At 59.4% G+C, this 21,023-nt stretch overlaps 1 protein-coding gene across 1 annotated transcript in view; it reads left to right on the top strand.

Moving 5' to 3' along the window:
- The window catches only part of LOC119095935 (pleckstrin homology domain-containing family G member 5), a 29,382-nt gene extending 8,925 nt beyond the window's left edge, over window positions 1-20,457 (top strand). Inside the window, exons 2-14 of the mRNA XM_037218791.1 lie at window positions 689-838; window positions 6,412-6,522; window positions 8,130-8,276; window positions 12,378-12,599; window positions 13,616-13,806; window positions 14,425-14,601; window positions 14,991-15,331; window positions 16,783-16,901; window positions 17,562-17,695; window positions 18,650-18,768; window positions 19,083-19,231; window positions 19,799-19,986; window positions 20,237-20,457. Of these exons, the coding sequence (XP_037074686.1) occupies window positions 824-838; window positions 6,412-6,522; window positions 8,130-8,276; window positions 12,378-12,599; window positions 13,616-13,806; window positions 14,425-14,601; window positions 14,991-15,331; window positions 16,783-16,901; window positions 17,562-17,695; window positions 18,650-18,768; window positions 19,083-19,231; window positions 19,799-19,986; window positions 20,237-20,246 (1,923 nt within the window). The 5' untranslated portion in view covers window positions 689-823 and the 3' untranslated portion in view covers window positions 20,247-20,457. The remainder of the gene's footprint in view (window positions 1-688; window positions 839-6,411; window positions 6,523-8,129; window positions 8,277-12,377; window positions 12,600-13,615; window positions 13,807-14,424; window positions 14,602-14,990; window positions 15,332-16,782; window positions 16,902-17,561; window positions 17,696-18,649; window positions 18,769-19,082; window positions 19,232-19,798; window positions 19,987-20,236) is intronic.
- Window positions 20,458-21,023: the final 566 nt, after the last annotated feature.

Below are 21,023 nucleotides of genomic sequence, written 5' to 3'. Positions count from 1 at the left end.
CACGTGTCGCAGCTTGGTGACCTTGTGATGGCCTGCTATGCACTGTTACACCTTTCTGGTCGGATTTGGGTTCTCTTGAAACACTGCAGTGCCTCCTCATTTGAACAGCAGGACCCCTGAGACACTGCATTTACATCATGACTGAAATCTGGCACGCCTGAGACGTTTTGGTGCCCATATGGCTGGAAACGAGCTCCTCTTCAACCGGACGGCGCAGCAGCGGCGTAACTGGGCCCCTCGGGACGCCGCGGCACCGTCGGGATCGTGACGACGCCGTCATGATCGGCCCTGGTGTGCCCGAGATACCGCAGCGCTTCCCGTATCGGGGCAAGGTGCCATTGAGGGTTCAGTGGCCCAGACGGACCATGACAACAGCAAGCGCACTGGCGCCGTTGATTGGTCCCAGTCAGATCGCTTCTTTCGCCCGGTCAGCGCGATATCTTATTCACTGACATTCGCTGATAAAAGGATAGACTTAGGAAAGCAAATGCATTTACCCCACCCATCCCCACCCCCTCCGATAAGCGTAATTTGAGGTGGTATTGTGAGTGGTGTCCATCGGGCGTGATCGGATAATGGTGATACTGTCCCCGCTATTAAAGCGTGCCATGTAAACTTCCCTTCTTCCGGCCTGATATGGGATATCCGTGAGACGCAAGGCTGTGACACAAGCCCTCCCTGTTCACAGTGGTGTGAAACGCAGAAGGACTGTAACCGACTGCGGCTGGTGGACATCCTTGCGAAGCCTTGGCAGCGACTCACCAAATACTCGCTGCTCCTCAAGGCCATTCTGAAGAAGACCGAGCCGGCTGAGGAGCAGGACATGCTCCGCGAAATGGTGGGTCCGACCGCCGGCTTCTGTGGGGTATGCACAAGAAATGTCGGTAGTAACGTGCGGCTCACGTGTCGTTATGCTACTTTATGGCTAACCGTTTTGTTTGACTGTTGGGTTGGCCTGTGGTACTGAATCAACTTGGAACCGCCCTGGCATATTGCCAATGCACACTGACTGGTCCGGGCTGGAGGTTTTACTCTGTGCCGCTTTAATCGCGATGCCCTCGTCCATCAGCGCTTTCCCTCGTCCATTTTCCTGCCGTGACGCATTAAGGGCCGGCGGCCGCCGTCAGACCACACGTCTGCTCTCGAGTACCGGCGCGGCTCAGTTCGGGCTGAACCCGACAACCGGAGAGATGATGCTGCCAGGTTCAGGTGGCAGACTGGGCCACGGGTCAGGGAACAGTGCTCTCAGATCCAGGTGACAGACTGGACTACGGGTTAGAGAACAGTGCTCTTAGGTACAGGTGACAGATTGGGTCACGGGTCAGAGAACAGTGCTCTCAGGTACAGGTGACAGGCTAGGCAACGGGCCAGGGAACAGTGCTCTCAGGTACCGGTGACAGACTGGGCCACGGGTCAGGGAACAGTGCAGTTAGGTACTGGTGACAGACTGGGCCACGGGTCAGGGAACTGTGCTGCGGACAGCGCTTAATCTCCAGAGTCAGCGGTAGGAATATTGTGGGGCTTACGAAGTGACGTGGTAAAATTACCTTTGGAGCCCTGTTGTAAAACAAAGCAAAGCAACCGCACAGTCAGTGAAAATTAGTGAGACGGCCGCTACATGGACATGGCGCATTCACCTCTGGACGTTGGTGATCAAAATGTCGCGCTTCAGAAGCCGCTACCAAGGCAGGATTGTGCCCATGGCGCAGCGCCCCGGACCAGGCAACAGATGGGACCTGGTGTTTGGCGTGAAGGCTGACCTGCAACCGGGTCCGGAGCCGAGCTGTGACTCAGTGGCGTCACTAAGCCGAGCTGTGGCGCAGTGCTGTCACTGAGCCGAGCTGTGGCGCAGTGCCGTCACTAAGCCGAGCTGTGACTCAGTGGCGTCACTAGGCCGAGCTGTGGCGCAGTGTCGTCACTAAGCCGAGCTGTGGCGCAGTGCCGTCACTGAGCCGAGCTGTGGCGCAGTGCCGTCACTAAGCCGAGCTGTGATTCAGTGGCGTCACTAAGCCGAGCTGTGGCGCAGTGCTGTCACTGAGCCGAGGTGTGGCACAGTGCTGTCACTAAGCCGAGCTGTGACTCAGTGGCGTCACTAAGCCGAGCTGTGGCGCAGCACTGTCACTGAGCCGAGCTGTGGCGCAGTGCCGTCACTAAGCCGAGCTGTGGCGCAGTGTCGTCACTAAGCCGAGCTGTGACTCAGTGCCGTCACTAAGCCGAGCTGTGGCGCAGTGCCGTCACTGAGCCGAGCTGTGACTCAGTGGCGTCACTAAGCCGGGCTGTGGCGCAGTGCCGTCACTAAGCCGAGCTGTGACTCAGTGGCGTCACTAAGCCGAGCTGTGGCGCAGTGCCGTCACTGAGCCGAGCTGTGACTCAGTGGCGTCACTAAGCCGAGCTGTGGCGCAGTGCCGTCACTGAGCCGAGCTGTGACTCAGTGGCGTCACTAAGACGAGCTGTGGCGCAGTGCCGTCACTAAGCCGAGCTGTGACTCAGTGGCGTCACTAAGCCGAGCTGTGGCGCAGTGCCGTCACTGAGCCGAGCTGTGACTCAGTGGCGTCACTAAGCCGAGCTGTGGCGCAGTGCCGTCACTGAGCCGAGCTGTGACTCAGTGGCGTCACTAAGCCGAGCTGTGGCGCAGTGTCGTCACTAAGCCGAGCTGTGACTCAGTGCCGTCACTAAGCCGAGCTGTGGCGCAGTGCCGTCACTGAGCCGAGCTGTGACTCAGTGGCGTCACTAAGCCGAGCTGTGGCGCAGTGCCGTCACTGAGCCGAGCTGTGACTCAGTGGCGTCACTAAGCCGAGCTGTGGCGCAGTGCCGTCACTAAGCCGAGCTGTGACTCAGTGGCGTCACTAAGCCGAGCTGTGGCGCAGTGCCGTCACTGAGCCGAGCTGTGACTCAGTGGCGTCACTAAGCCGAGCTGTGGCGCAGTGCCGTCACTGAGCCGAGCTGTGACTCAGTGGCGTCACTAAGCCGAGCTGTGACTCAGTGGCGTCACTAAGCCGAGCTGTGACTCAGTGGCGTCACTAAGCCGAGCTGTGACTCAGTGCCGTCACTAAGCCGAGCTGTGGCGCAGTGGCGTCACTGAGCCGAGCTGTGACTCAGTGGCGTCACTAAGCCGAGCTGTGACTCAGTGCCGTCACTAAGCCGAGCTGTGACTCAGTGCCGTCACTAAGCCGAGCTGTGACTCAGTGGCGTCAGTGGCCCCCAGGTCACTGTCTGTCGTTATGCACCGAATTGTTGTCACGATCGAGCACCCCCGGTCGCTTTCTGTCCCCCTCCCTGTCCTGTTCAAGCCCAGTTTAACCATCGGTCGCCCTTTGTCCAGTTTCTGGTTTTGTCTGTTGGTCACCAAATCATTGTTGGGAGGGACACCGTTAGTTCATTTGATGCCCATTGTCCAAACACTGCCTCTCCATTAATTATTAACTGGCTACTGAATCGCCATTCACCGTCACTGTAGTTTCCGGTCACATTTTTGCCTGGCTCTTTACGGCCAATAGGCATGATCAGCCATCATCCATCATTAGCCCCTTAGCCGGCGTACTGCTATACATGGCATACAGCATAAAGCCATCATTTGGAGCTGTCCAGTCTTTTCAAATACAGCCCCTGGTAACCTGGTCGTATCTGGTCGCTGACATGCTGACGTATATGGCAAATTGAGGCGTTATCCAATGAATGCGGTGGCGGACGGCGGCGGCGGCGTCTCCTTCTGCCGCCGCCTCACCGCCGCCTGCCGTCCGCCGGCGGCGCTTTTGACTCCGCGCGGGCCGCGTGACTTCCGACGGCTCGCACTCGCAGCAATTGGGCGGCTCGCGCCAAGCTGGCCGCTACCGGCTGGGCTGTTTTGTTTGCCGCCCGCCTAACAAAAACGCCACAGGTCGTACACAAGACGCCGGCTCGCGGATTAAACAAATCTGGATCAAAGGGCCAGCCAAGCCCGCGACGCTGGTATGGGACTGCGGCTTTCGGAAACAAGGCTCCCTGAGGCGCTTATATTTCACGTTTATTTTTAGGGGCAGCGTCCTGCCACACGTCACCGCCCGGATGCTATATTGAGACCGGATAGGTTTATGTCTGGATACGGAGGTTTGTCGCCCTGGCAGGCATGAGTAATAGGAAGAAGCTAAACGTTGTTCAAGCCCATATTAGTCACGATGCGCATTCAGCTTCCACAAAGCGTCACTATTTTAACTTAGCAATCATGCAGCTCAAACTGTCATAGTTTTGCGTTATGCAACATGCTCCTCGAAATCAGGGCGTCTGGCGCTGCGTTCTACCTTGGTGGGTGATGGGGCGGCGCCCGCCTGCCACGTGAATCACGCCTAGTTGGCGCTCTGGACACGTATTACGCCTCGACGTAAGTTGCGCCGCGTCCGGTTTAATCAGTGGGGCACAGGGTTCGCGCGGCCGGACTGACGGCGCCGCCGGGCTGGCCGGTCGACTGGCCGGAGTCCACACGGCTCAGCGCTCAGCCAGCTTCTCTGTCGAGTGGCTGGACGCGCCTCTGAACGGACCGTCATCTGTGCGCTGAACAATCCTGATAGCCGAACCACGTGTCTTTTGGCTGGAGAGACCGTGTTCGTTGACACGCCGCGCGACGGTCGGATGTTGGCTCTGTCGGTCCGCCGGTGCTGCTCAAACACAAGGGGAAGCCCGCACACTCTCCCCAAGTGGATGTTCGCATCCACCGCGTGCAGACAGACCGCTGAATGGCGCGTGGTCGCCCCGCAATCACCTCCTCTGAAAATGTCCGCACAAATTGACGCTCGGCTTTTAAGGCTTCGCCTGCACGCGCGCGTTCCGCGCCGCCCTTGCGCGGGAGCTGAAGCCGGCGGCGGCGGCGTCAGACGCATCTCAACGGGGCCGACGAGCGCGTGTCGGCCGGCCGCGCTGCCGGAGGTCTCGCCTGTGCCAGGGCGAAGCTGCGGACACACCCGACACACCGCGGATCGGCCTCACGCCGCGGCTGACACCCGGCGGGGCGGCCTCACGCCGCGGCTGACACACGGCGGAGCGGCCTCATGCCGCGGCTGACACCCGGCGGGGCGGCCTCACGCCGCGGCTGACACACGGCGGGGCGGCCTCATGCCGCGGCTGACACACGGCGGGGCGGCCTCACGCCGTGACCCGCCTGCCTACTTCGCACCGCTCTTGAGCGGCATGCAGGGTGCAGCGCACACCCGGGACGTGCCGCCGCCGGCCGAGACACACGAGCGGTGTCCGGATGCGCCGCCGCCGACGCGATCTATGAAGCCGCTCCCCGGAGTAATAATTTCCCCGCCGCATTTCTCGCGGCGGATCGAGTCGCGGCGGAACATAAATTTCAGCCGCCGTACAGGACGCCTTCGTGCTGAAACGAAACCGTCGGAGCCACTCAAGGGCAGGTGCGAGAAAGGGGATGAATATTCGGTGCGCTATTACTCTACGTCCCAGGCAACAGGAACAAGGCACATGTCAGTATAGAACTGCAATATGTATGTCGGATTTGATAAATGGTACATCCCCTTTTTGGTCTGCATGAAGACCGGTCATGTGGCAAAATTAGAGACATCGGTGTGCGCACTTAAAAAATATTGTGTGGCGTTCCTTCCATGCCTACCAACGGTGCTAGTTCCAGATCCACCGCCTGCAAACATTATGTGCATAACATTGACCATAAAAAGTTTATTTTTGTTGACTGTGGAAAGCCTCTGTGGAAAATGTCTCAGTAAACAGCTCCGTGAACATATGCGTGCAATCTACCAAGAATGCGGAACTACCAAACTGCGACGGACCTTAGAGCTGACTTCACTGCTCACGCCCTTCACCTTCCGTTGAGCTGACGGGCTTGAAGCTGACTGCTGCTCATGAGAGCGCAGTAACAGCATCACGCAGGGCTGTCTTCGCTGCTAATGTAGTACCTGGAATCTTATATTACTGCAATGGGCGATTAAGTCATTTCATTTGGGTATGCCAATTCAAGATAAAGAGGATGTACACAAAGAGGATATATATATATATACATATATATATATATATATATATATATATATATATATATATATATATGTCTGTGTGTGTGTTTGCGTGTGTTTATATATTTACTGATTGCGATTCCGTCACTGTCTTAGATTTTCAATGGCCATAGTTTGCCTGAAAGGGAATAACTAGATGACATGCTTGGTTCTATTTTCCGCCTCCACCAGATACAGCACCTGCACTGATTGTGAATGATTAATGTTCTGAGTGTTTTGTTGGCACTGTAATTGTTCAAGCGAGGCATATGCTGGTGTAAATAACTATTTCTGTCTGTAATGGTTTGTCTATAATCAGCACGTCTCCCATGTCCGTCTGCTCTCGGGCCCTCTGAGGACGTCTCCCATGTCCGACTCCTCTCAGGCTGTCTGAGGACGTCCTTCGTCCGCGTTTCAGATCCAGGACGTGGATATATTCGTGGGCAGCGTAGACGGATCCTTGCGTAGCCGGCACGAACAGGAACGGCTCAGCGAGATTATCGGCAGGATTGACAGCTACGACTGTGTGGTGAGTGGTCAGCCGAGGAGCCCAGACTGTCGCCGTCAGAGTCCTCCATACGGAGACGGCGTGGTGTCTCTGGAGGTCACGACACCGCAACCACGCCACGGCCCTATGACTGCCGAGAGCTGGTCATCTTGTCATCCCAGCTTCGCGACGATCGCTCACGGTAACCAGCCGAGTAGGACGTGCCGTCGGTGATGACGGCGCTGCACACAGTGTCTGGTGGCTCGTCCGGCCCTGGACGTTCCACTCCTCCACGCTCTGTGTGGCAGCGGCTCACTGTTCGCAGTTTCCTGTTGACTCGAGAGTGTACTCGTGCCAGGTGTATGCTCCCCGCAGAAACACGTCCGCTTCTCGCAGCATCTATTCACGCCCGCGAGGTGATTCCGCCTGGCCTGGCGGCGGCCGGATGCGGCGGCGGGCTCGCGCTGCGGCCAGACCGCCACACGGCACTATTTGTTCCGGGTGGCATCAGTAGCCGGTCTCAGGCTTGCTCGTTATTGCGCGCCTGGCAGGGACAGCGGGGGAGAGTCATCAGTCCCGTCGCAGCCATGCATAATGTGGTTATCATGTCCGCATCGAGAGCCAGTGAGGTGAAACCGACGACATCATCCCCTGATTAGATCGGCTGGGTAGTTGATGCGTCACAGGGAGGCGAGTGATACGTCAGAGAGTGGCAGGTGATTCGTCACAGAGAGGCGAGTGATACGTCAGAGAGTGGGCAGGTGATTCGTCACAGAGAGGCGAGTGATACGTCAGAGAGTGGTAAGTGATGCGTCACAGAGAGGCGAGTGATACGTCAGAGAGTGGCAGGTGATTCGTCACAGAGAGGCGAGTGATACGTCAGAGAGTGGCAGGTGATGCGTCACAGAGAGGCGAGTGATACGTCAGAGAGTGGCAGGTGATTCGTCACAGAGAGGCGAGTGATACGTCAGAGAGTGGCAGGTGATGCGTCACAGAGTGGCGAGTGATACGTCAGAGAGTGGCAGGTGATGCGTCACAGAGTGGCGAGTGATACGTCAGAGAGTGGCAGGTGATTCGTCACAGAGAGCCAGTCGAGTCGTAATTTTCGTTCCGACCAGTCCATACATGTCGCAAGCATGGCGGGGCTAGCTGACGTGGCCAATTGACCTTGGTGCTTTTTCGTGCCCTTGATTTTCTTGTACACGCTGTTTCGCTGAAATATGAAACGGTGATTTTGTCTTGTGTTCCACGCTCCAATACTAGTGTTTGACTATTTTTGAACCACTACATTAGTATCCAATGTCGGTTTGATTGTTCACCACCGTATCTTGAATGACAGGCATGCGATTTCATTTTCAACTGCTGCATTTTCCACTGACCCCTACGCACGAAGCAGCTGTGAAGCCTGTGGCGTAACGACCTTCGAGTTCCTCGCGTCGATGGCTGATATACCATTGCTGGGGGTTCGGGCGTCACCGCTTAGCGGGCAGGTGACCTGTGCTGTCATGTGGGCGTCACCGCTGAGCCGGCAGGTGACCTGTGCTGTCGTACGGTGGTCACCGCTGAGCCGGCAGGTGACCTGTGCTGTCATGTGGGCGTCACCGCTGGGCCGGCAGGTGACCTATGCTTACCTGTGCTGTCGTGCACAGGATACCAAGGACGACGAGCTGGAGCGGGCGACGCGGCCGCACCTGTCACTGGACCTCACCTGCCCCATGCCAGGCTGCGGCGAGACGCACCGGCGCTACCTGCTATTTGAGGGCGAGCTGAAGCTGCGCGACCACGTCACCTCAAAGGTGAGCACGGCTGCCCGGAGGTGGCGTCAGCTTCGGGGCGGGAGTTATCGCGGGCGGGGCCGTCCCACGGAAACTCTCTATCGCGGGGGCGGGGCCGCCCCACGGAAACTCTCTATCGCGGGGGCGGGGCCGTCCCACGGAAACTCTCTCGCCCGCATCAGGTCAGAGCTTGGGCGGCCGAAGCCACGCGGCATCGGGCAAATCAGGATCAGAGCTTGGGCGGCCGAAGCCACGCGGCATCGGGCAAATCAGGATCAGAGCTTGGGCGGCCGAAGCCACGCGGCATCGGGCAAATCAGGATCAGAGCTTGGGCGGCCGAAGCCGCCCGGCATCGGGCAAATCAGGTCAGAGCTTGGGCGGGCCGAAGCCACGCGGCATCGGGCAAATCAGGTCAGAGCTTGGGCGGGCCGAAGCCGCCCGGCATCGGGCAAATCAGGATCAGAGCTTGGGCGGCCGAAGCCACGCGGCATCGGGCAAATCAGGATCAGAGCTTGGGCGGCCGAAGCCGCCCGGCATCAAGCAAATCAGGATCGCTCTTTAGAGGCTCCGGGCATCTCCAGAGCGAACGCTTTTGACAGGGGAAAAAACTCCCACAAATTTCAAAACAAATCTATCAGAACCTTTGCTTCACCCGGTCGTGAATAAGTCATGCTAAGACGTGAAATATGACTAGTGGTAGACTGCGGACACGGCGGCATAACAGCCGATCTCGGGAATAGCTTCAGTCCGGGATGGTCGTTGTTCTGATGTCATATTACGAACAGAAATAACCTGTTCGGCCATTGGTGGATTGGAAACACGGTTTATCGTTTGTTGGCCCTGTTTATGTGTCCAATTATTTTTAATATGCTGATTAAGCGTGATTTCACCGTACCAATTTCAATGCTCACTTTCAAGGCTCACCAGGCGGGCTCGCGGATGACAACGCTTTACAGCGTCCTCCCCCCCCCCTCCCCCATTCCCACCACCCCCACTCTACGTCACCCTCACCGCCTTCCACTCCCACCATCCCTACTCTACCTTACCCTCACCGCCCCCCCCCCCCCCCTCCCTTCTCTGTGCGCGCGGCGAGGTACCTAAGGGGGAGGCCTCCTACGTCGGTCGCATCATTCGGATGTCAACTGTATCTTGCCCCTGGACTCATTTCCCATTTAGCAAATTTAGAAAGGTCGGCGGGTGGAGTTGAGCACTGCGTTATGACATCCGCCGCTCCCAACTGCGGATTACGTCCCTCCTGTTGTCTCCAGTACCCCACCTCAGTTGCGAGTCCTGCGAACCCCGTCCCTCCTGTTGTCCCCGGTGCCCCACCTCAGTTGCGAGTCCTGCGGACTCTGTTCCTCCTGTTGCCCCCGGTGCCCCACCTCAGTTGCGAGTCCTACGAACCCCGTCCCTCCTGTTGTCCCTGGTGCCCCACCTCAGTTGCGAGTCCTGCGGACTCTGTTCCTCCTGTTGCCCCCAGTGCCCCACCTCAGTTGCGAGTCCTTACTCTCCCGCTTGCGGACCCCGTCCCTTCCGTTGTCCCCGGTGCCCCACCTCAGCTGCGGGTCCTTGGGAGTGTCCCGCACTCCGGCCTGATGTCTCTATTACCTCGATCGCGCCGCTGATGATGCTATCAGCGGCTTGGGCGCCGACGCGAGCGCGCGCGGCCCGTGCCCGCTCGCGTCCGGCCGTGTCGCCGGGGCGCTGATTGAACTGGCGAGCGCCGACGGACGCCGGTCGATGTCCGCCGGCTCAACTGGGTCATCTCGACCGCATCTGGGTCGCACTCAGGTCGCCCGGCGGTGGGAGGGTATAGGGGCCCTGGCCTCCCGGTCCGATACGCTGAAGCGCTGGCCGATTGGTAGACGTCTGGCTGATGGCGGCGCGTGCCACGAGCACACTGTCTGGACACTGCCGGCACACTGCCGGGACACTGCCGGGACACCGAGGGACTCGCCGGGTCAGCCGGTCTGGTGGCGGTGCGTGCCACGAGCACACTGTCTGGACACTGCCGGGACACCGAAGGACCCGCCGGGTCGGTCGGTCTAATGGCGGCGCGTGCCCCGGGCGCACTGCCGGGACACTGCCGGGACACCGAAGGACCCGCCGGGTCGGTCGGTCTAATGGCGGCGCGTGCCCCGGGCGCACTGCCGGGACACTGCCGGGACACCGAGGGACTCGCCGGGTCGGTCGGTCGAGCTATCACCAGGCGCTGGCCGCTGGCCTCGCACAGAGCTCCCCGTTCTGCAGCCACGTGACTGGCGATGCAGTTTTCTGATATTGGTTGGCTGGCTGCCGCGGATTTATTTGTATTCGCAGAAAGCAGCGTCGAGTTCGTGGCGTGCTTCAGCCCTTGTGGCTCCTCAGAGCGTCGCAGTTCATAGTCTCGGAGACCGCACGCGTGGGACCGCAATCTGTTCCGCGATGTTTTTCCCGGCATCTCTGTCGTTCTTTGGAGCCAGCCTCCCCAACATTTCGCCAGCCAGTTGGCTTTTTCATTTTGTGCATCTAACCATTCTAGACATACGGCGGCACATTTTTTCAGCGTCCCGCCTTCGTGGGTGTGGGTCCACGGGCTTTGTTATAACCGCTTTGTTTTTCAGAGCCATTGTCGGGCCAACAATTAGTGCAGCCATGCTGCAAACAGCGAGTGGCTTTAATTACGAGCCGTCTGGGAGACGGCGCATTCTATCCCGAGTTTATGGGCGGACGGACGGATGTGGCGCCCTGCCGACGCAGCGGTCCAATCTCACCAGGCAAACTTGGCCACGTCGGCGTTGAGGAGGTGGCGAGATTGCTCCAGAAATGGGTTCAGGATATGTCGCCTTGGGTGCTCTCCCTGTGATGAAAAGAGCCACGGATGAGTCTTCTAAAAGACGCGTTTGTTTGAAGGTGATGAAGAGTAGATTACGTCGGCCTGTTGAACCGCACGTACGTGTTTTACGAAGGTCGTGTCCTATTTTTTGTTAGACTTTAATAAGCTTGTGAGCGGGAGTAACAAGTTCAGAACTGATACTAGGTGTAACAAAAAAGCAAATGATCTCCAGAACAAGCTAACACTTTTTCTCCCTGTTCGTGGTGGTGACAGCGCTTATGTACTGTGGTGTGTATCATGATTCATCGCGCCACTCTTCACATTGGTGCGTTACTCATGCGACATGAAGTCATCTACTGGCATGGCGGTGTTAGATATCGTTGCCTTACACTGCCGCTTCCGGGCTAAGACATCAGCATGGCCGTTGCACGAGGTCCGCTGCAGCGACGGCATCTGCTGTGGGACGGTGAGTCTGGCGGACGGGGTCGGCCGCCAGCTGGTGACCGCCGCCCGGCGCTCCGTCGGCGGTGCCGCGTCGCCTATCCGGTCCGGCTCGGGTCGCCCAGGACTCAGACCCTGTGACCCCAGCTGGATACGACCGGCACGGGCCGCACCGTAATCAACCGTTTCAGGCGGCTACGGGGCTTTGTGACGGCCGAGGCTGCCAGACAGGCCCGACGAGTGGATCTGGAGCTATTGGTGACGCTAAGATGACGCTTGGATATGCATCACCCTCTGCATCCAGCACACGAGATGTTCTTTCGAGATCACTGGACATTTGACTTTAGCTAGGTTGAGTCGAATTGGCTCTGAACGCATCCCAGTTTGCATTGGTTCACGGTGAAGTTAGTAATCTTTGATAATTTGGAGAGGGTCGGAGTTTGAGTTTGGACATGCTAAGAATTGACATAAATATCGATTTAAAGGCGCTTGACTTGATTTAACAAGTCTCCGTGGCAGCAAATCAAACGGTATGTTTCTAGTTCGCTGTCTTTTTGTCAAAACATAAGGATGGCGTCGCAACGGTGCAGTTCTCTCCGCCAGCCTATGCTCTCGTAAATCCCCCCAGCCCATGCTGACCCTGCAGACCCTGCTGCCTCCACAGCCACTGCCGCTTCCCTGCCCCGCCGTCTGGGTCCGCCGCCCTTCCACTACCGTCCTGCATATCCTACTCCCACTAGTCACTGCCGCCTTCCTGCCCCGCCGTCTGGGTCCGCCGCCCTGCTGCTACCGCCGTCGGGAGGAGGCCGCTGCCGCCGCTTATCTTGCTGCTACCACCCGGGTGACGCTGCCTCCTCTTCCGCCAGGTGGAAGTGCGCTGCTTTCTCTTCACGGACATGCTGCTCGTCTGCAAGCCGCTGACGAAGAAGGGCGACAAGGTGCGCGTCATACGGCAGCCTTACGTCATCGACCGCCTGCTGGTGCAGGAGGCGGCCAAAGACGCGGCGCTGCTCTGCGTCTACCTCAACGAGTATCAGTCGGCCACGGCGGCGTTCACGCTCTACTGCTCCGAGGCCAAACACTGCAAGGTGGGTCAGCTCGCCGCACTCTCTGGTGGCCAGGTGTTCTGGTGAGGGGGAGGGGGGGGGGGCGGTCCCGTGCCAGAGTCGGGCCAGATGATGCCATGTTTGGTGGCCCGTCTCGTTTGGTCTGTGGCCGAACGAACTTTGCTAGTTGTTACTTGTCCACTGAGTACAAAATATGTGTTGGTTCGGCATGAACTTAGTGACTCCGTTGTACCACTCTATTACAGTTTGACACAATATGACAAAGTTGAAGTGGCAAAGGCTACAGGACACCCGGTAATGCCAAGCCTTGTTCGGTTGACACTCTCAAAGCCATGCATGATTCACAGGGATGAGTAACCCTAGAAAGTGCTGCAAACTCTGTCGAGCCTTCACAACTTGACAGCGAATGTCTCTGCGGCGATTGGCAGCAACATCCATAGCTGATAGTGGGTCATTGGTGCTGACTTAACTGATTTGGTGCATGTTAAGACATTGTCTATATCGCGCATTACAAATGTTCCAAATCGTGCCGGTTCATACAGGAAACTTCTCTTATTAGCTAAGTCGGTCCGGGATCTGCCTGAATGAAATATGTACTCGCACACAGGGGTGTAGTTTGGGGGACTTCAGTCTTACAAGCTGAAGCTGCTGCCTTTCCTCCCCCCCCCCCCCCATCGAGTGGAAGTTGGGCAAAATCCGGTGAAAAGCCCGTTTGTTGGCATAGTTTCGGGGAAAACCGCATCTTTTTCACCGTCTTCCCCAAATTTATTTTGTGAAACTACGTCCCTGCCTGATGATGTTAAGCTTTAAAGATCCCCCTCCCCCCCCCCCCCTCCAGCTGCAATCGTGAGACGGTCGAGGGTCGTGAAACCTACCCTGGTTCTCACGCAGGATTTGTGGTGCCACTTTTCCGTGTATAGACCTTAACAGAAAAGATGCGAATGTGCATTTGGCTCCCGTCATACCTTGCTACCATCGCCCATACCTTGCTACCATCGCCCCCAAATTGTGTGAACCAATGACCGCGCCTTCGGTAGAGCTGGGTGGACTGGGTGAAGAAGGCGCAGGAGAAGTATCGTGAGGCTCGCCTGGCTACCATCAACCAGGAGTACGTGTTCTACGACGACGATGACGAGCTGGAGCTCCCGGCCAGTGCCTTGCTGACTTCGCGCAGTCCACGGGGCAGCAGCCGGACCAGCCGCGTCCCCAGCCTGATCCACTCACACAGGTCAGTCACCCTTGCTGCCGTCCTTACTTAATCCAATAACACAGGTCAGTCACTCTTGCTGCCGTCCGTGCCTGATCCAATTACACAGGTCAGTCGCCCCTGCTGCCTCCCGTGCCTGATCCACTCACACAGATCAGTCGCCCCTGCTGCCTTCCGTGCCTGGTCCACTCACACAGGTCAGTCGCCCCTGCCGCCTTCCGTGCCTGATCCACTCACACAGGTCAGTCGCCCCTGCTGCCGTCCGTGCCTGATCCACTCACACAGGTCAGTCACTCCTGCTGCCGTCCGTGCCTGATCCACTCACACAGGTCAGTCGCCCCTGCTACCTTCCGTGCCTGATCACTCACACAGGTCAGTCGCCCCTGCTGCCTTCCGTGCCTGATCCACTCACACAGGTCAGTCGCCCCTGCTGCCGTCCGTGCCTGATCCACTCACACAGGTCAGTCACCCCTGCCGCCTTCCTTGCCTGATCCACTCACACAGGTCAGTCACTCCTGCTGCCTTCCGTGCTGCACTACTAAACATGTTTCAGATGTGATGCCCGCCTACCAGGAAGCGGCGTGACAACGACTGGCTTCGCACGGTGTTCCTAACGCCGGCTCTGTCGTCGTCTTGCAGCAGTTCGATGGACAACAGCGACCCGAGCGGCGCGTCGAGCGTACTAACGGTTCAGACGAGCCCCGCCAGAGCGGTGCTGGCGGCGGCCGAGGAGCGGCTGAACCTTCCCGAGCGCTCCTCGTCGGAGGACAACCCGTCTGCCAAGCTGAAAGGCTCGCTCAGCCCTCGGGCAGAGAGGTAGGTCGTCGTACGCCCGTCCAGCTGAACAATCACCTAGTGAACCTTAGCGTGGTGCACGCGGCACTGAGACGCCGTTCCTCTCGCCAATAATCGCCGGCATTGTTATCGACACACGTGCAGTGGCTGGTGTGGTTGTGTATCAGTGGCTGGGCCGACCGCCGTCCCATCGACACACGAGCAGCGGCGCTGGTGTGACTGTGTATCAGTGGCTGGGCCGACCGCCGTCCCATCGACACACGAGCAGCGGCGCTGGTGTGACTGTGTATCAGTGGTTGGGCCGACCGCCGTCCCATCGACACACGAGCAGCGGCGCTGGTGTGACTGTGTATCAGTGGCTAGGCCGACCGCCGTCCCAACACCGTCTCACCGCCTGCGGCATTCGGCAGGCGGCCGATCCTGCGCTCGGTGGGCTCGACGCCGAACCAGTTGTCGGTGCTGACGCACCTGACGCCGGCCGGCCAGTCGCTGCCCAACCTGTCGGCCGAGGTGGCGCATTCGCTGTCGGTGCCACCGCAGCGGACGCTCAATCCGGCGCAGCGCGGCGTGACGTACCCGCCGCTGTCGCCACGCACTCTGCGCCGCAGTCCGGCCGTGCAGCCGCCGCCACCGCGCAACCCACCGCTGTCACGTGCCCATCACGTGACGGCCGACGGCGGCAGCTCACCACCGCCGCCGGCGCCCTCGCTGCCGCCGCCTCCGCCGCCACCGCCGGCCGCCGCCAACCCGGGTGAGCGCGGTACGAGAGAGATCGATACCTGGGCTGTGCAAGGAAACCGTTGTTGGCTCTGGCTTATATCATGGTGTGGCGATGCGAATTACCTTAGCGGATCATGAACTCAGGGGATGTCATTGCGGCGTTCGTCATATCTGGCCCCCTCCCGCCATAATGATGAATTTGAGCTCGGTTGCTCCGTCTCATCTGACGTCAGCCATTTGGCCGACTGCGGAGAGAAATCTGCAAGAAGGTTCCGCGTCTTTCGAAAACGCCTGGTGTTCCCGAGCAGATTGGAATAGCTACATCGATCGCGTTCAGTTCCCGGGGCTAAGGCGGTGCACGTGTCGCGGGCGGTGCACGTGTCCGTCCCTGATGGTCTGACACGGCACCCGGCTCGTTAGCGGCCGCTGCCGCCAGCTCCAGCCGCCGGCACCATTACAGAGCGCCGTGTTTGTGTGCGCGGGTGTCCCGCTAGCGGCGGACTCGGGTCCCGCTAGCGGCAGACTCGGGTCCCGCTAGCGGCAGACTCGGGTCCCGCTAGCGGCGGACTCGGGTCCCGCTGGCGGCAGACTCGGGTCCCGCTAGCGGCAGACTCGGGTCCCGCTAGCGGCGGACTCGGGTCCCGCTGGCGGCAGACTCGGGTCCCGCTAGCGGCAGACTCGGGTCCCGCTGGCGGCAGACTCGGGTCCCGCTGGCGGCAGACTCGGGTCCCGCTAGCGGCAGACTCGGGTCCCGCTAGCGACAGACTCGGGTCCCGCTGGCGGCAGACTCGGGTCCCGCTAGCGGCAGACTCGGGTCCCGCTGGCGGCAGACTCGGGTCCCGCTGGCGGCAGACTCGGGTCCCGCTAGCGGCAGACTCGGGTCCCGCTAGCGGCAGACTCGGGTCCCGCTAGCGGCAGACTCGGGTCCCGCTAGCGGCAGACTCGGGTCCCGCTAGCGGCAGACTCGGGTCCCGCTAGCGGCAGACTCGGGTCCCGCTAGCGGCAGACTCGGGTCCCGCTGGCGGCAGACTCGGGTCCCAGGAGCCGAGCGTCCTGCCTGGTGTGCTCCGAGCTATTGCCGGCCCTGCTCGGCGCTGGAGGGCATCGATAGGTCGAACCTGCTATTTCTCAAAGCGGCAGGCTTCCCCGCCCCAAACCCATGTAAAGCGACAGTTTCCCCCGCCCCAAACCCATGTGAAGCTGTAGGCTCTACCACCCCAAACCCATGTCAAGCGGCAGGCTCCCCACCCTATACTCATGTAAAGCGGTGGGCTCCATCGACCCAAACCCATATAAAGCGGAAGGCTACCCCGTCCCAAACCCACGCTTCTCTGCATAAGGACTTTGTTCTGTCGCCAATCAAGCATTACTTTTGCGACACAATTGCACCGACGAGTGATGTGGACTAACCGGCACGTCCGCCCGTGACGCCAGCGCCCCGGTCCGTGCCGTGGGATGACCCTGGTCCCGCTCGGCCGACAGGCGCGACCGCCGAGCCGGAGGACACCGAGGTGGACGGCGACGGTCGCAGTCGGCGGCACTCGCGCGACCGCCTCGAGAGTCGTCGCTACCACACGGCCGGTGCCATCGAGGACATCAAGGTGGGACACGTGGTGGGACGGTGGGACACGTGGTGGGACAGGTGGGACACGTGGTGGGACGGGGGGACGGAGGCGCCGCGCGAGTGACTATGCCACTAGTGACTATGACCACTCTGTGACTATGCTTTCGGGGCTGTCCGTCTCGACTGTGTTGCCTTGCGTCCTCCGATGGTATGCGACGATGAACCTTCCTGTGTCATTGATCTTGTGATCTATACCCAGACAGTAGTATGTTGGCGTATTCTTATCTAGTTCCTAGTGAACATCTAGGTTCTGCCCCACACTAATGCCTCTGGCTTTGTGGCATCTTCAGACGTACCTGAGCACGTCGAGGTGTTTCTCGGTCCCGCCTGCAGCTGTGCATTACCCGCCTGTTTGCGCTCAACCCGAATGATACCACACAGCTCGTTTTCCGCGCTGAGATCCGCCCTGACGCATCCAACCACGCACGGCACTGGTTATACACCGCACCCGACACCGAAACCGGAGACTGTTGCGGCTCAGCAGCGGGGCTCAGTGGTGGGAGTTACCCTGCCGATGGTGTCAGGCCAGCCGTCCTGACACCATCAGCCGGCGGTTCACGCTGACGTCGGCTGGGTCGGCGACTCACCACTGACTTGCACCGTATGGGTGTCACACACGCGATCCTTGCTATCGCAGAAGCAGGAGGCCCGGGACGCCAGCATACACAAGCGCCTCTCGTGGAACTGTGGGCAGCAGCAGCCACCGCCGCCGCATATGGGACGGCAGAGCCAGGCGCTCAAGGGCGGCCGACACGGCACCACTTGCCTCAGGTGAGGTCTCACGTGGCTCGATGGTACCACCTCCCGCAGGGGAGATCTCACGTGGCTCGATGGTACCACCTCCCGCAGGGGAGATCTCACGTGGCTCGATGGTACCACCTCCCGCAGGGGAGATCTCACGTGGCTCAGAGAGTACCCCCCTCTCTCCTTGGAGGTATCACGTGGCTCGGAGGGTACCATCTCTCTCAGGAGAGAGCTAACGTGGCTCGGAGGCTACCACCTACCGCAGGGGAGGTCTCACGTGGCTCGGAGGGTACCATCTCTCTCAGGGGAAGTCTCACGTGGCTCGGAGGCTACCATCTCTCTCAGGGGAAGTCTCACGTGGCTCGGAGGCTACCACCTCCCGCAGGGGAGGTCTCACGTGGCTCGGAGGGTACCATCTCTCTCAGGGGAAGTCTCACGTGGCTCGGAGGCTACCACCTCCCGCAGGGGAGGTCTCACGTGGCTCGAAGGGTACCATCTCTCTCAGGGGAAGTCTCACGTGGCTCGGAGGGTACCATCTCTCTCAGGGGAAGTCTCACGTGGCTCGGAGGGTACCATCTCTCTCAGGGGAAGTCTCACGTGGCTCGGAGGCTACCACCTCCCGCAGGGGAGGTCTCACGTGGCTCGAAGGGTACCACGTCTCCAGGGGAGGTCTCGCGCGGCTCGAAGGCTATCTCATCTTACTCAGGTGAATGTCACACAGGGGTCGACGGGTAGCGGACATGATGCCGCATGATTTATTAGGGGCTTACAAGCCGTTACTATGCGAGATGTTAGCGCCTGATACCATTTGAAGCTAATTGTCAGCTGTGATCTCAGCTGGGGTCAGCTTCACGCTTTCTTGCAGTGCCAAGAAACAAAAAGATTCTTGTCGACTTGACCATGCCAACCCCACCTATTTTGTTCACTGTGTCACCGCATGGCTCGTCTCCTTCGCTTGACGCCTCGCCGTGTTCGCCGCAGCTCCGACAGCGTGCACAGCAGCAGTGGTGTGAGCAGCGTCAACAGTCTGCATCTGAGCATTGGCTCAGAGTTTGAGGAGGGGCTGCTCGGCGAGGACCTTGACGAGGCGCTGACAGCTGGTGAGCGCGCGACGGTGGCGCCGCCACGCAGGGCGGGCCGACACTGTGGTCAGCGATGTGGACCCCCTATGCTCCCGAATAATGGCTGGGTTGTATCGTTGGCGTTCGACGAATGCTGGCGGTCTGCCGGAGGACTGTCTGGTGGAAGCGTCGAAGCACGCAAATTTAAATTGGCGTCCGTTCTACGCACGCCGTGTCGCCCGTGCCATACATTATGAAGTCGAGGCACGTCGGATGGGTTCCGGGTAACCACTGGCTGCGCAACCACGCTCCGCGCCAGCCCGTGCTGACCGCCCTCTCTTTCCGCCCTGCAGAGACGGAAGAGAGCCAGACGATCGTGGAGGCGACGAATCTGGCGCAGCGTTTGAAGCTCAGCCCACACATATCGACCACGTACATCTCGGCCGACGAGCTGAGCTGCGCCGGCGTCTCATGTGTCTCGTCCAGCGTACAAAACACGGAGGTAAGCTGTCACTGGAGCAGCGGCGGCGGCTAAGGCCTGCCAGTGCCGCCTTGCCTCACCTCGCTGCGACGCCAGGCATTGTCGACTCTGGTGGCCAGTAAAGGTTTTAAGGCGTGTTTTGCGATACCATTCAGGATGTGATGGAATAATCATTCTAAGACGCGTTTCCATGCAGGTGTTTGGGGACCTCCAAGGTGTAATTTTGTTAAACCTCTTTTTAAAGCCGTGACGTTTCTTCATATCCCTGCAATGGGACTTAGCGTTTCACCAAGTGCGGGTTCACATCTAGTACTACACAAAGACGCTGTGTGTGGCTCGTGGCTCGGAGGGCGTGTTGCATTCTTCCGTCCTCTTTATAAAACCCAGTCCGCAAATCAGCTGGGCAGTGGACGCACTCCCACGTCCCATTATCCGTGCCTCACGTCTCACGCCACGTCCCATTCTCCCTGCCTCACGTCTCACGCCACGTCCCATTCTCCCTGCCTCACGTCTCAGGCCAAGTCCCATTCACCCTGCCCCATGTCTCACGCCACGTCGCATCTCACCATCGGCCCTGCGGTGCCGCAGAGCGGTGTCAAGATCGACATTTCGGAGGCGCCGGACGGCGTGCTCTCGCGGGTACAAATCACCGTCAACGACGGCTCGCCGGCGGGCGCGGCGGCGGCCGACGCCGACGCCGACGCGCCGCCCGCCAGCCCGGCCGACCAGTGGAACCAGTTCGAGTTTCTGCTCAGCGACAACACTATACGAGCATCGTAAATAGACGCAACTGGGAGGGCATCCAGTGTGAAAGCCGATTCTGCCCCCGCGGCAGCTGAGAATGTCGTGGATCGACTGCGTGCTTCTTTCGTTTGAACGCTTACTGCTAACATGACTTTGTGGTGTTTCGGTTGGTTTCGCTTTTCGCGCGAGCTACATTCTTCCAAAACGCACTTTGTTTTCAGCGTTACTTATCAGTGACTCATGTTCTTGCCGTCTCCTAACCGTCAACTTCTGCTGTTCCAGGGACGTATGAGATAAGGAGCACCTAATTTAGCTAGCGTAGCGTCCTTGCGGCCGCACCGGCGGCTGCCTGGCCGCATCCACCGCGCCGACTCCAAAGTTTCGCTGTGATATGACCTTGTTTGTTTTATTTTCCGAGCCGGCCGCCGGCGCGAGCGCGGCGCCGCGCAGCGAGCCGTCGTGTTGCGTGTCACCGGGACCGGAGGTGTGCGCGGGCGAGGCCCGCTGCAGCCGGGGGGCGGCGCGCCGGGGAGACCGCCCCGGCCGGCCGGCGAGCGGGGCGCGCCGCCCCCCGCAGCCACGCCTACCTCAGTCCGCACCGGTCGGCGCCGCGCGTTGCCCCTCACATTCCAACCGGCATATCGAAGGGCGGCCAGTGGCACCGCTCAGTCCCGCATGACGAGGCGTGGCGCGCCGCTACACTGTATAGAGGGGCCGTCCGTCTTGTATATAAGTGCATTTGATTTGCTTAGCCAGGCACTCCGTGGGTGTCCCGTTTGTCAGTTGGCTTACACTGAGCCCGGTTGTAAACATGAAACGGCTGTATTATTCCGCGAATAAATATTAGTTCTAACTGCGCTGTCAATCGGCGACGTTGTTCGAAGCAGATCATCCACCTCCATGGAGCCTTCGCCTGAACTACTAAGGATATTCACACTCTTGCTGTGTCAGTCGGCGAATCTTTCGCTATGACAAGCGTTCCCACGCTTGCTTTGCTGCGCTCACTGAGAAAGCATGGAATTTTGCATTCCCTATCTTTGCAGTTTGATTGAAGGTTTTGGCTGCCTTG

The sequence above is a fragment of the Pollicipes pollicipes genome, unplaced genomic scaffold (genome assembly GCF_011947565.3).
Source record: "Pollicipes pollicipes isolate AB1234 unplaced genomic scaffold, Ppol_2.1 Scaffold_1796;HRSCAF=2101_pilon_pilon_pilon, whole genome shotgun sequence".
In the NCBI taxonomy this organism is placed as follows: domain Eukaryota; kingdom Metazoa; phylum Arthropoda; class Thecostraca; order Pollicipedomorpha; family Pollicipedidae; genus Pollicipes; species Pollicipes pollicipes.
The sequence above is the reverse complement of the archived record's forward strand: the minus strand, read 5'-3'. Positions and strand labels throughout refer to the sequence as shown.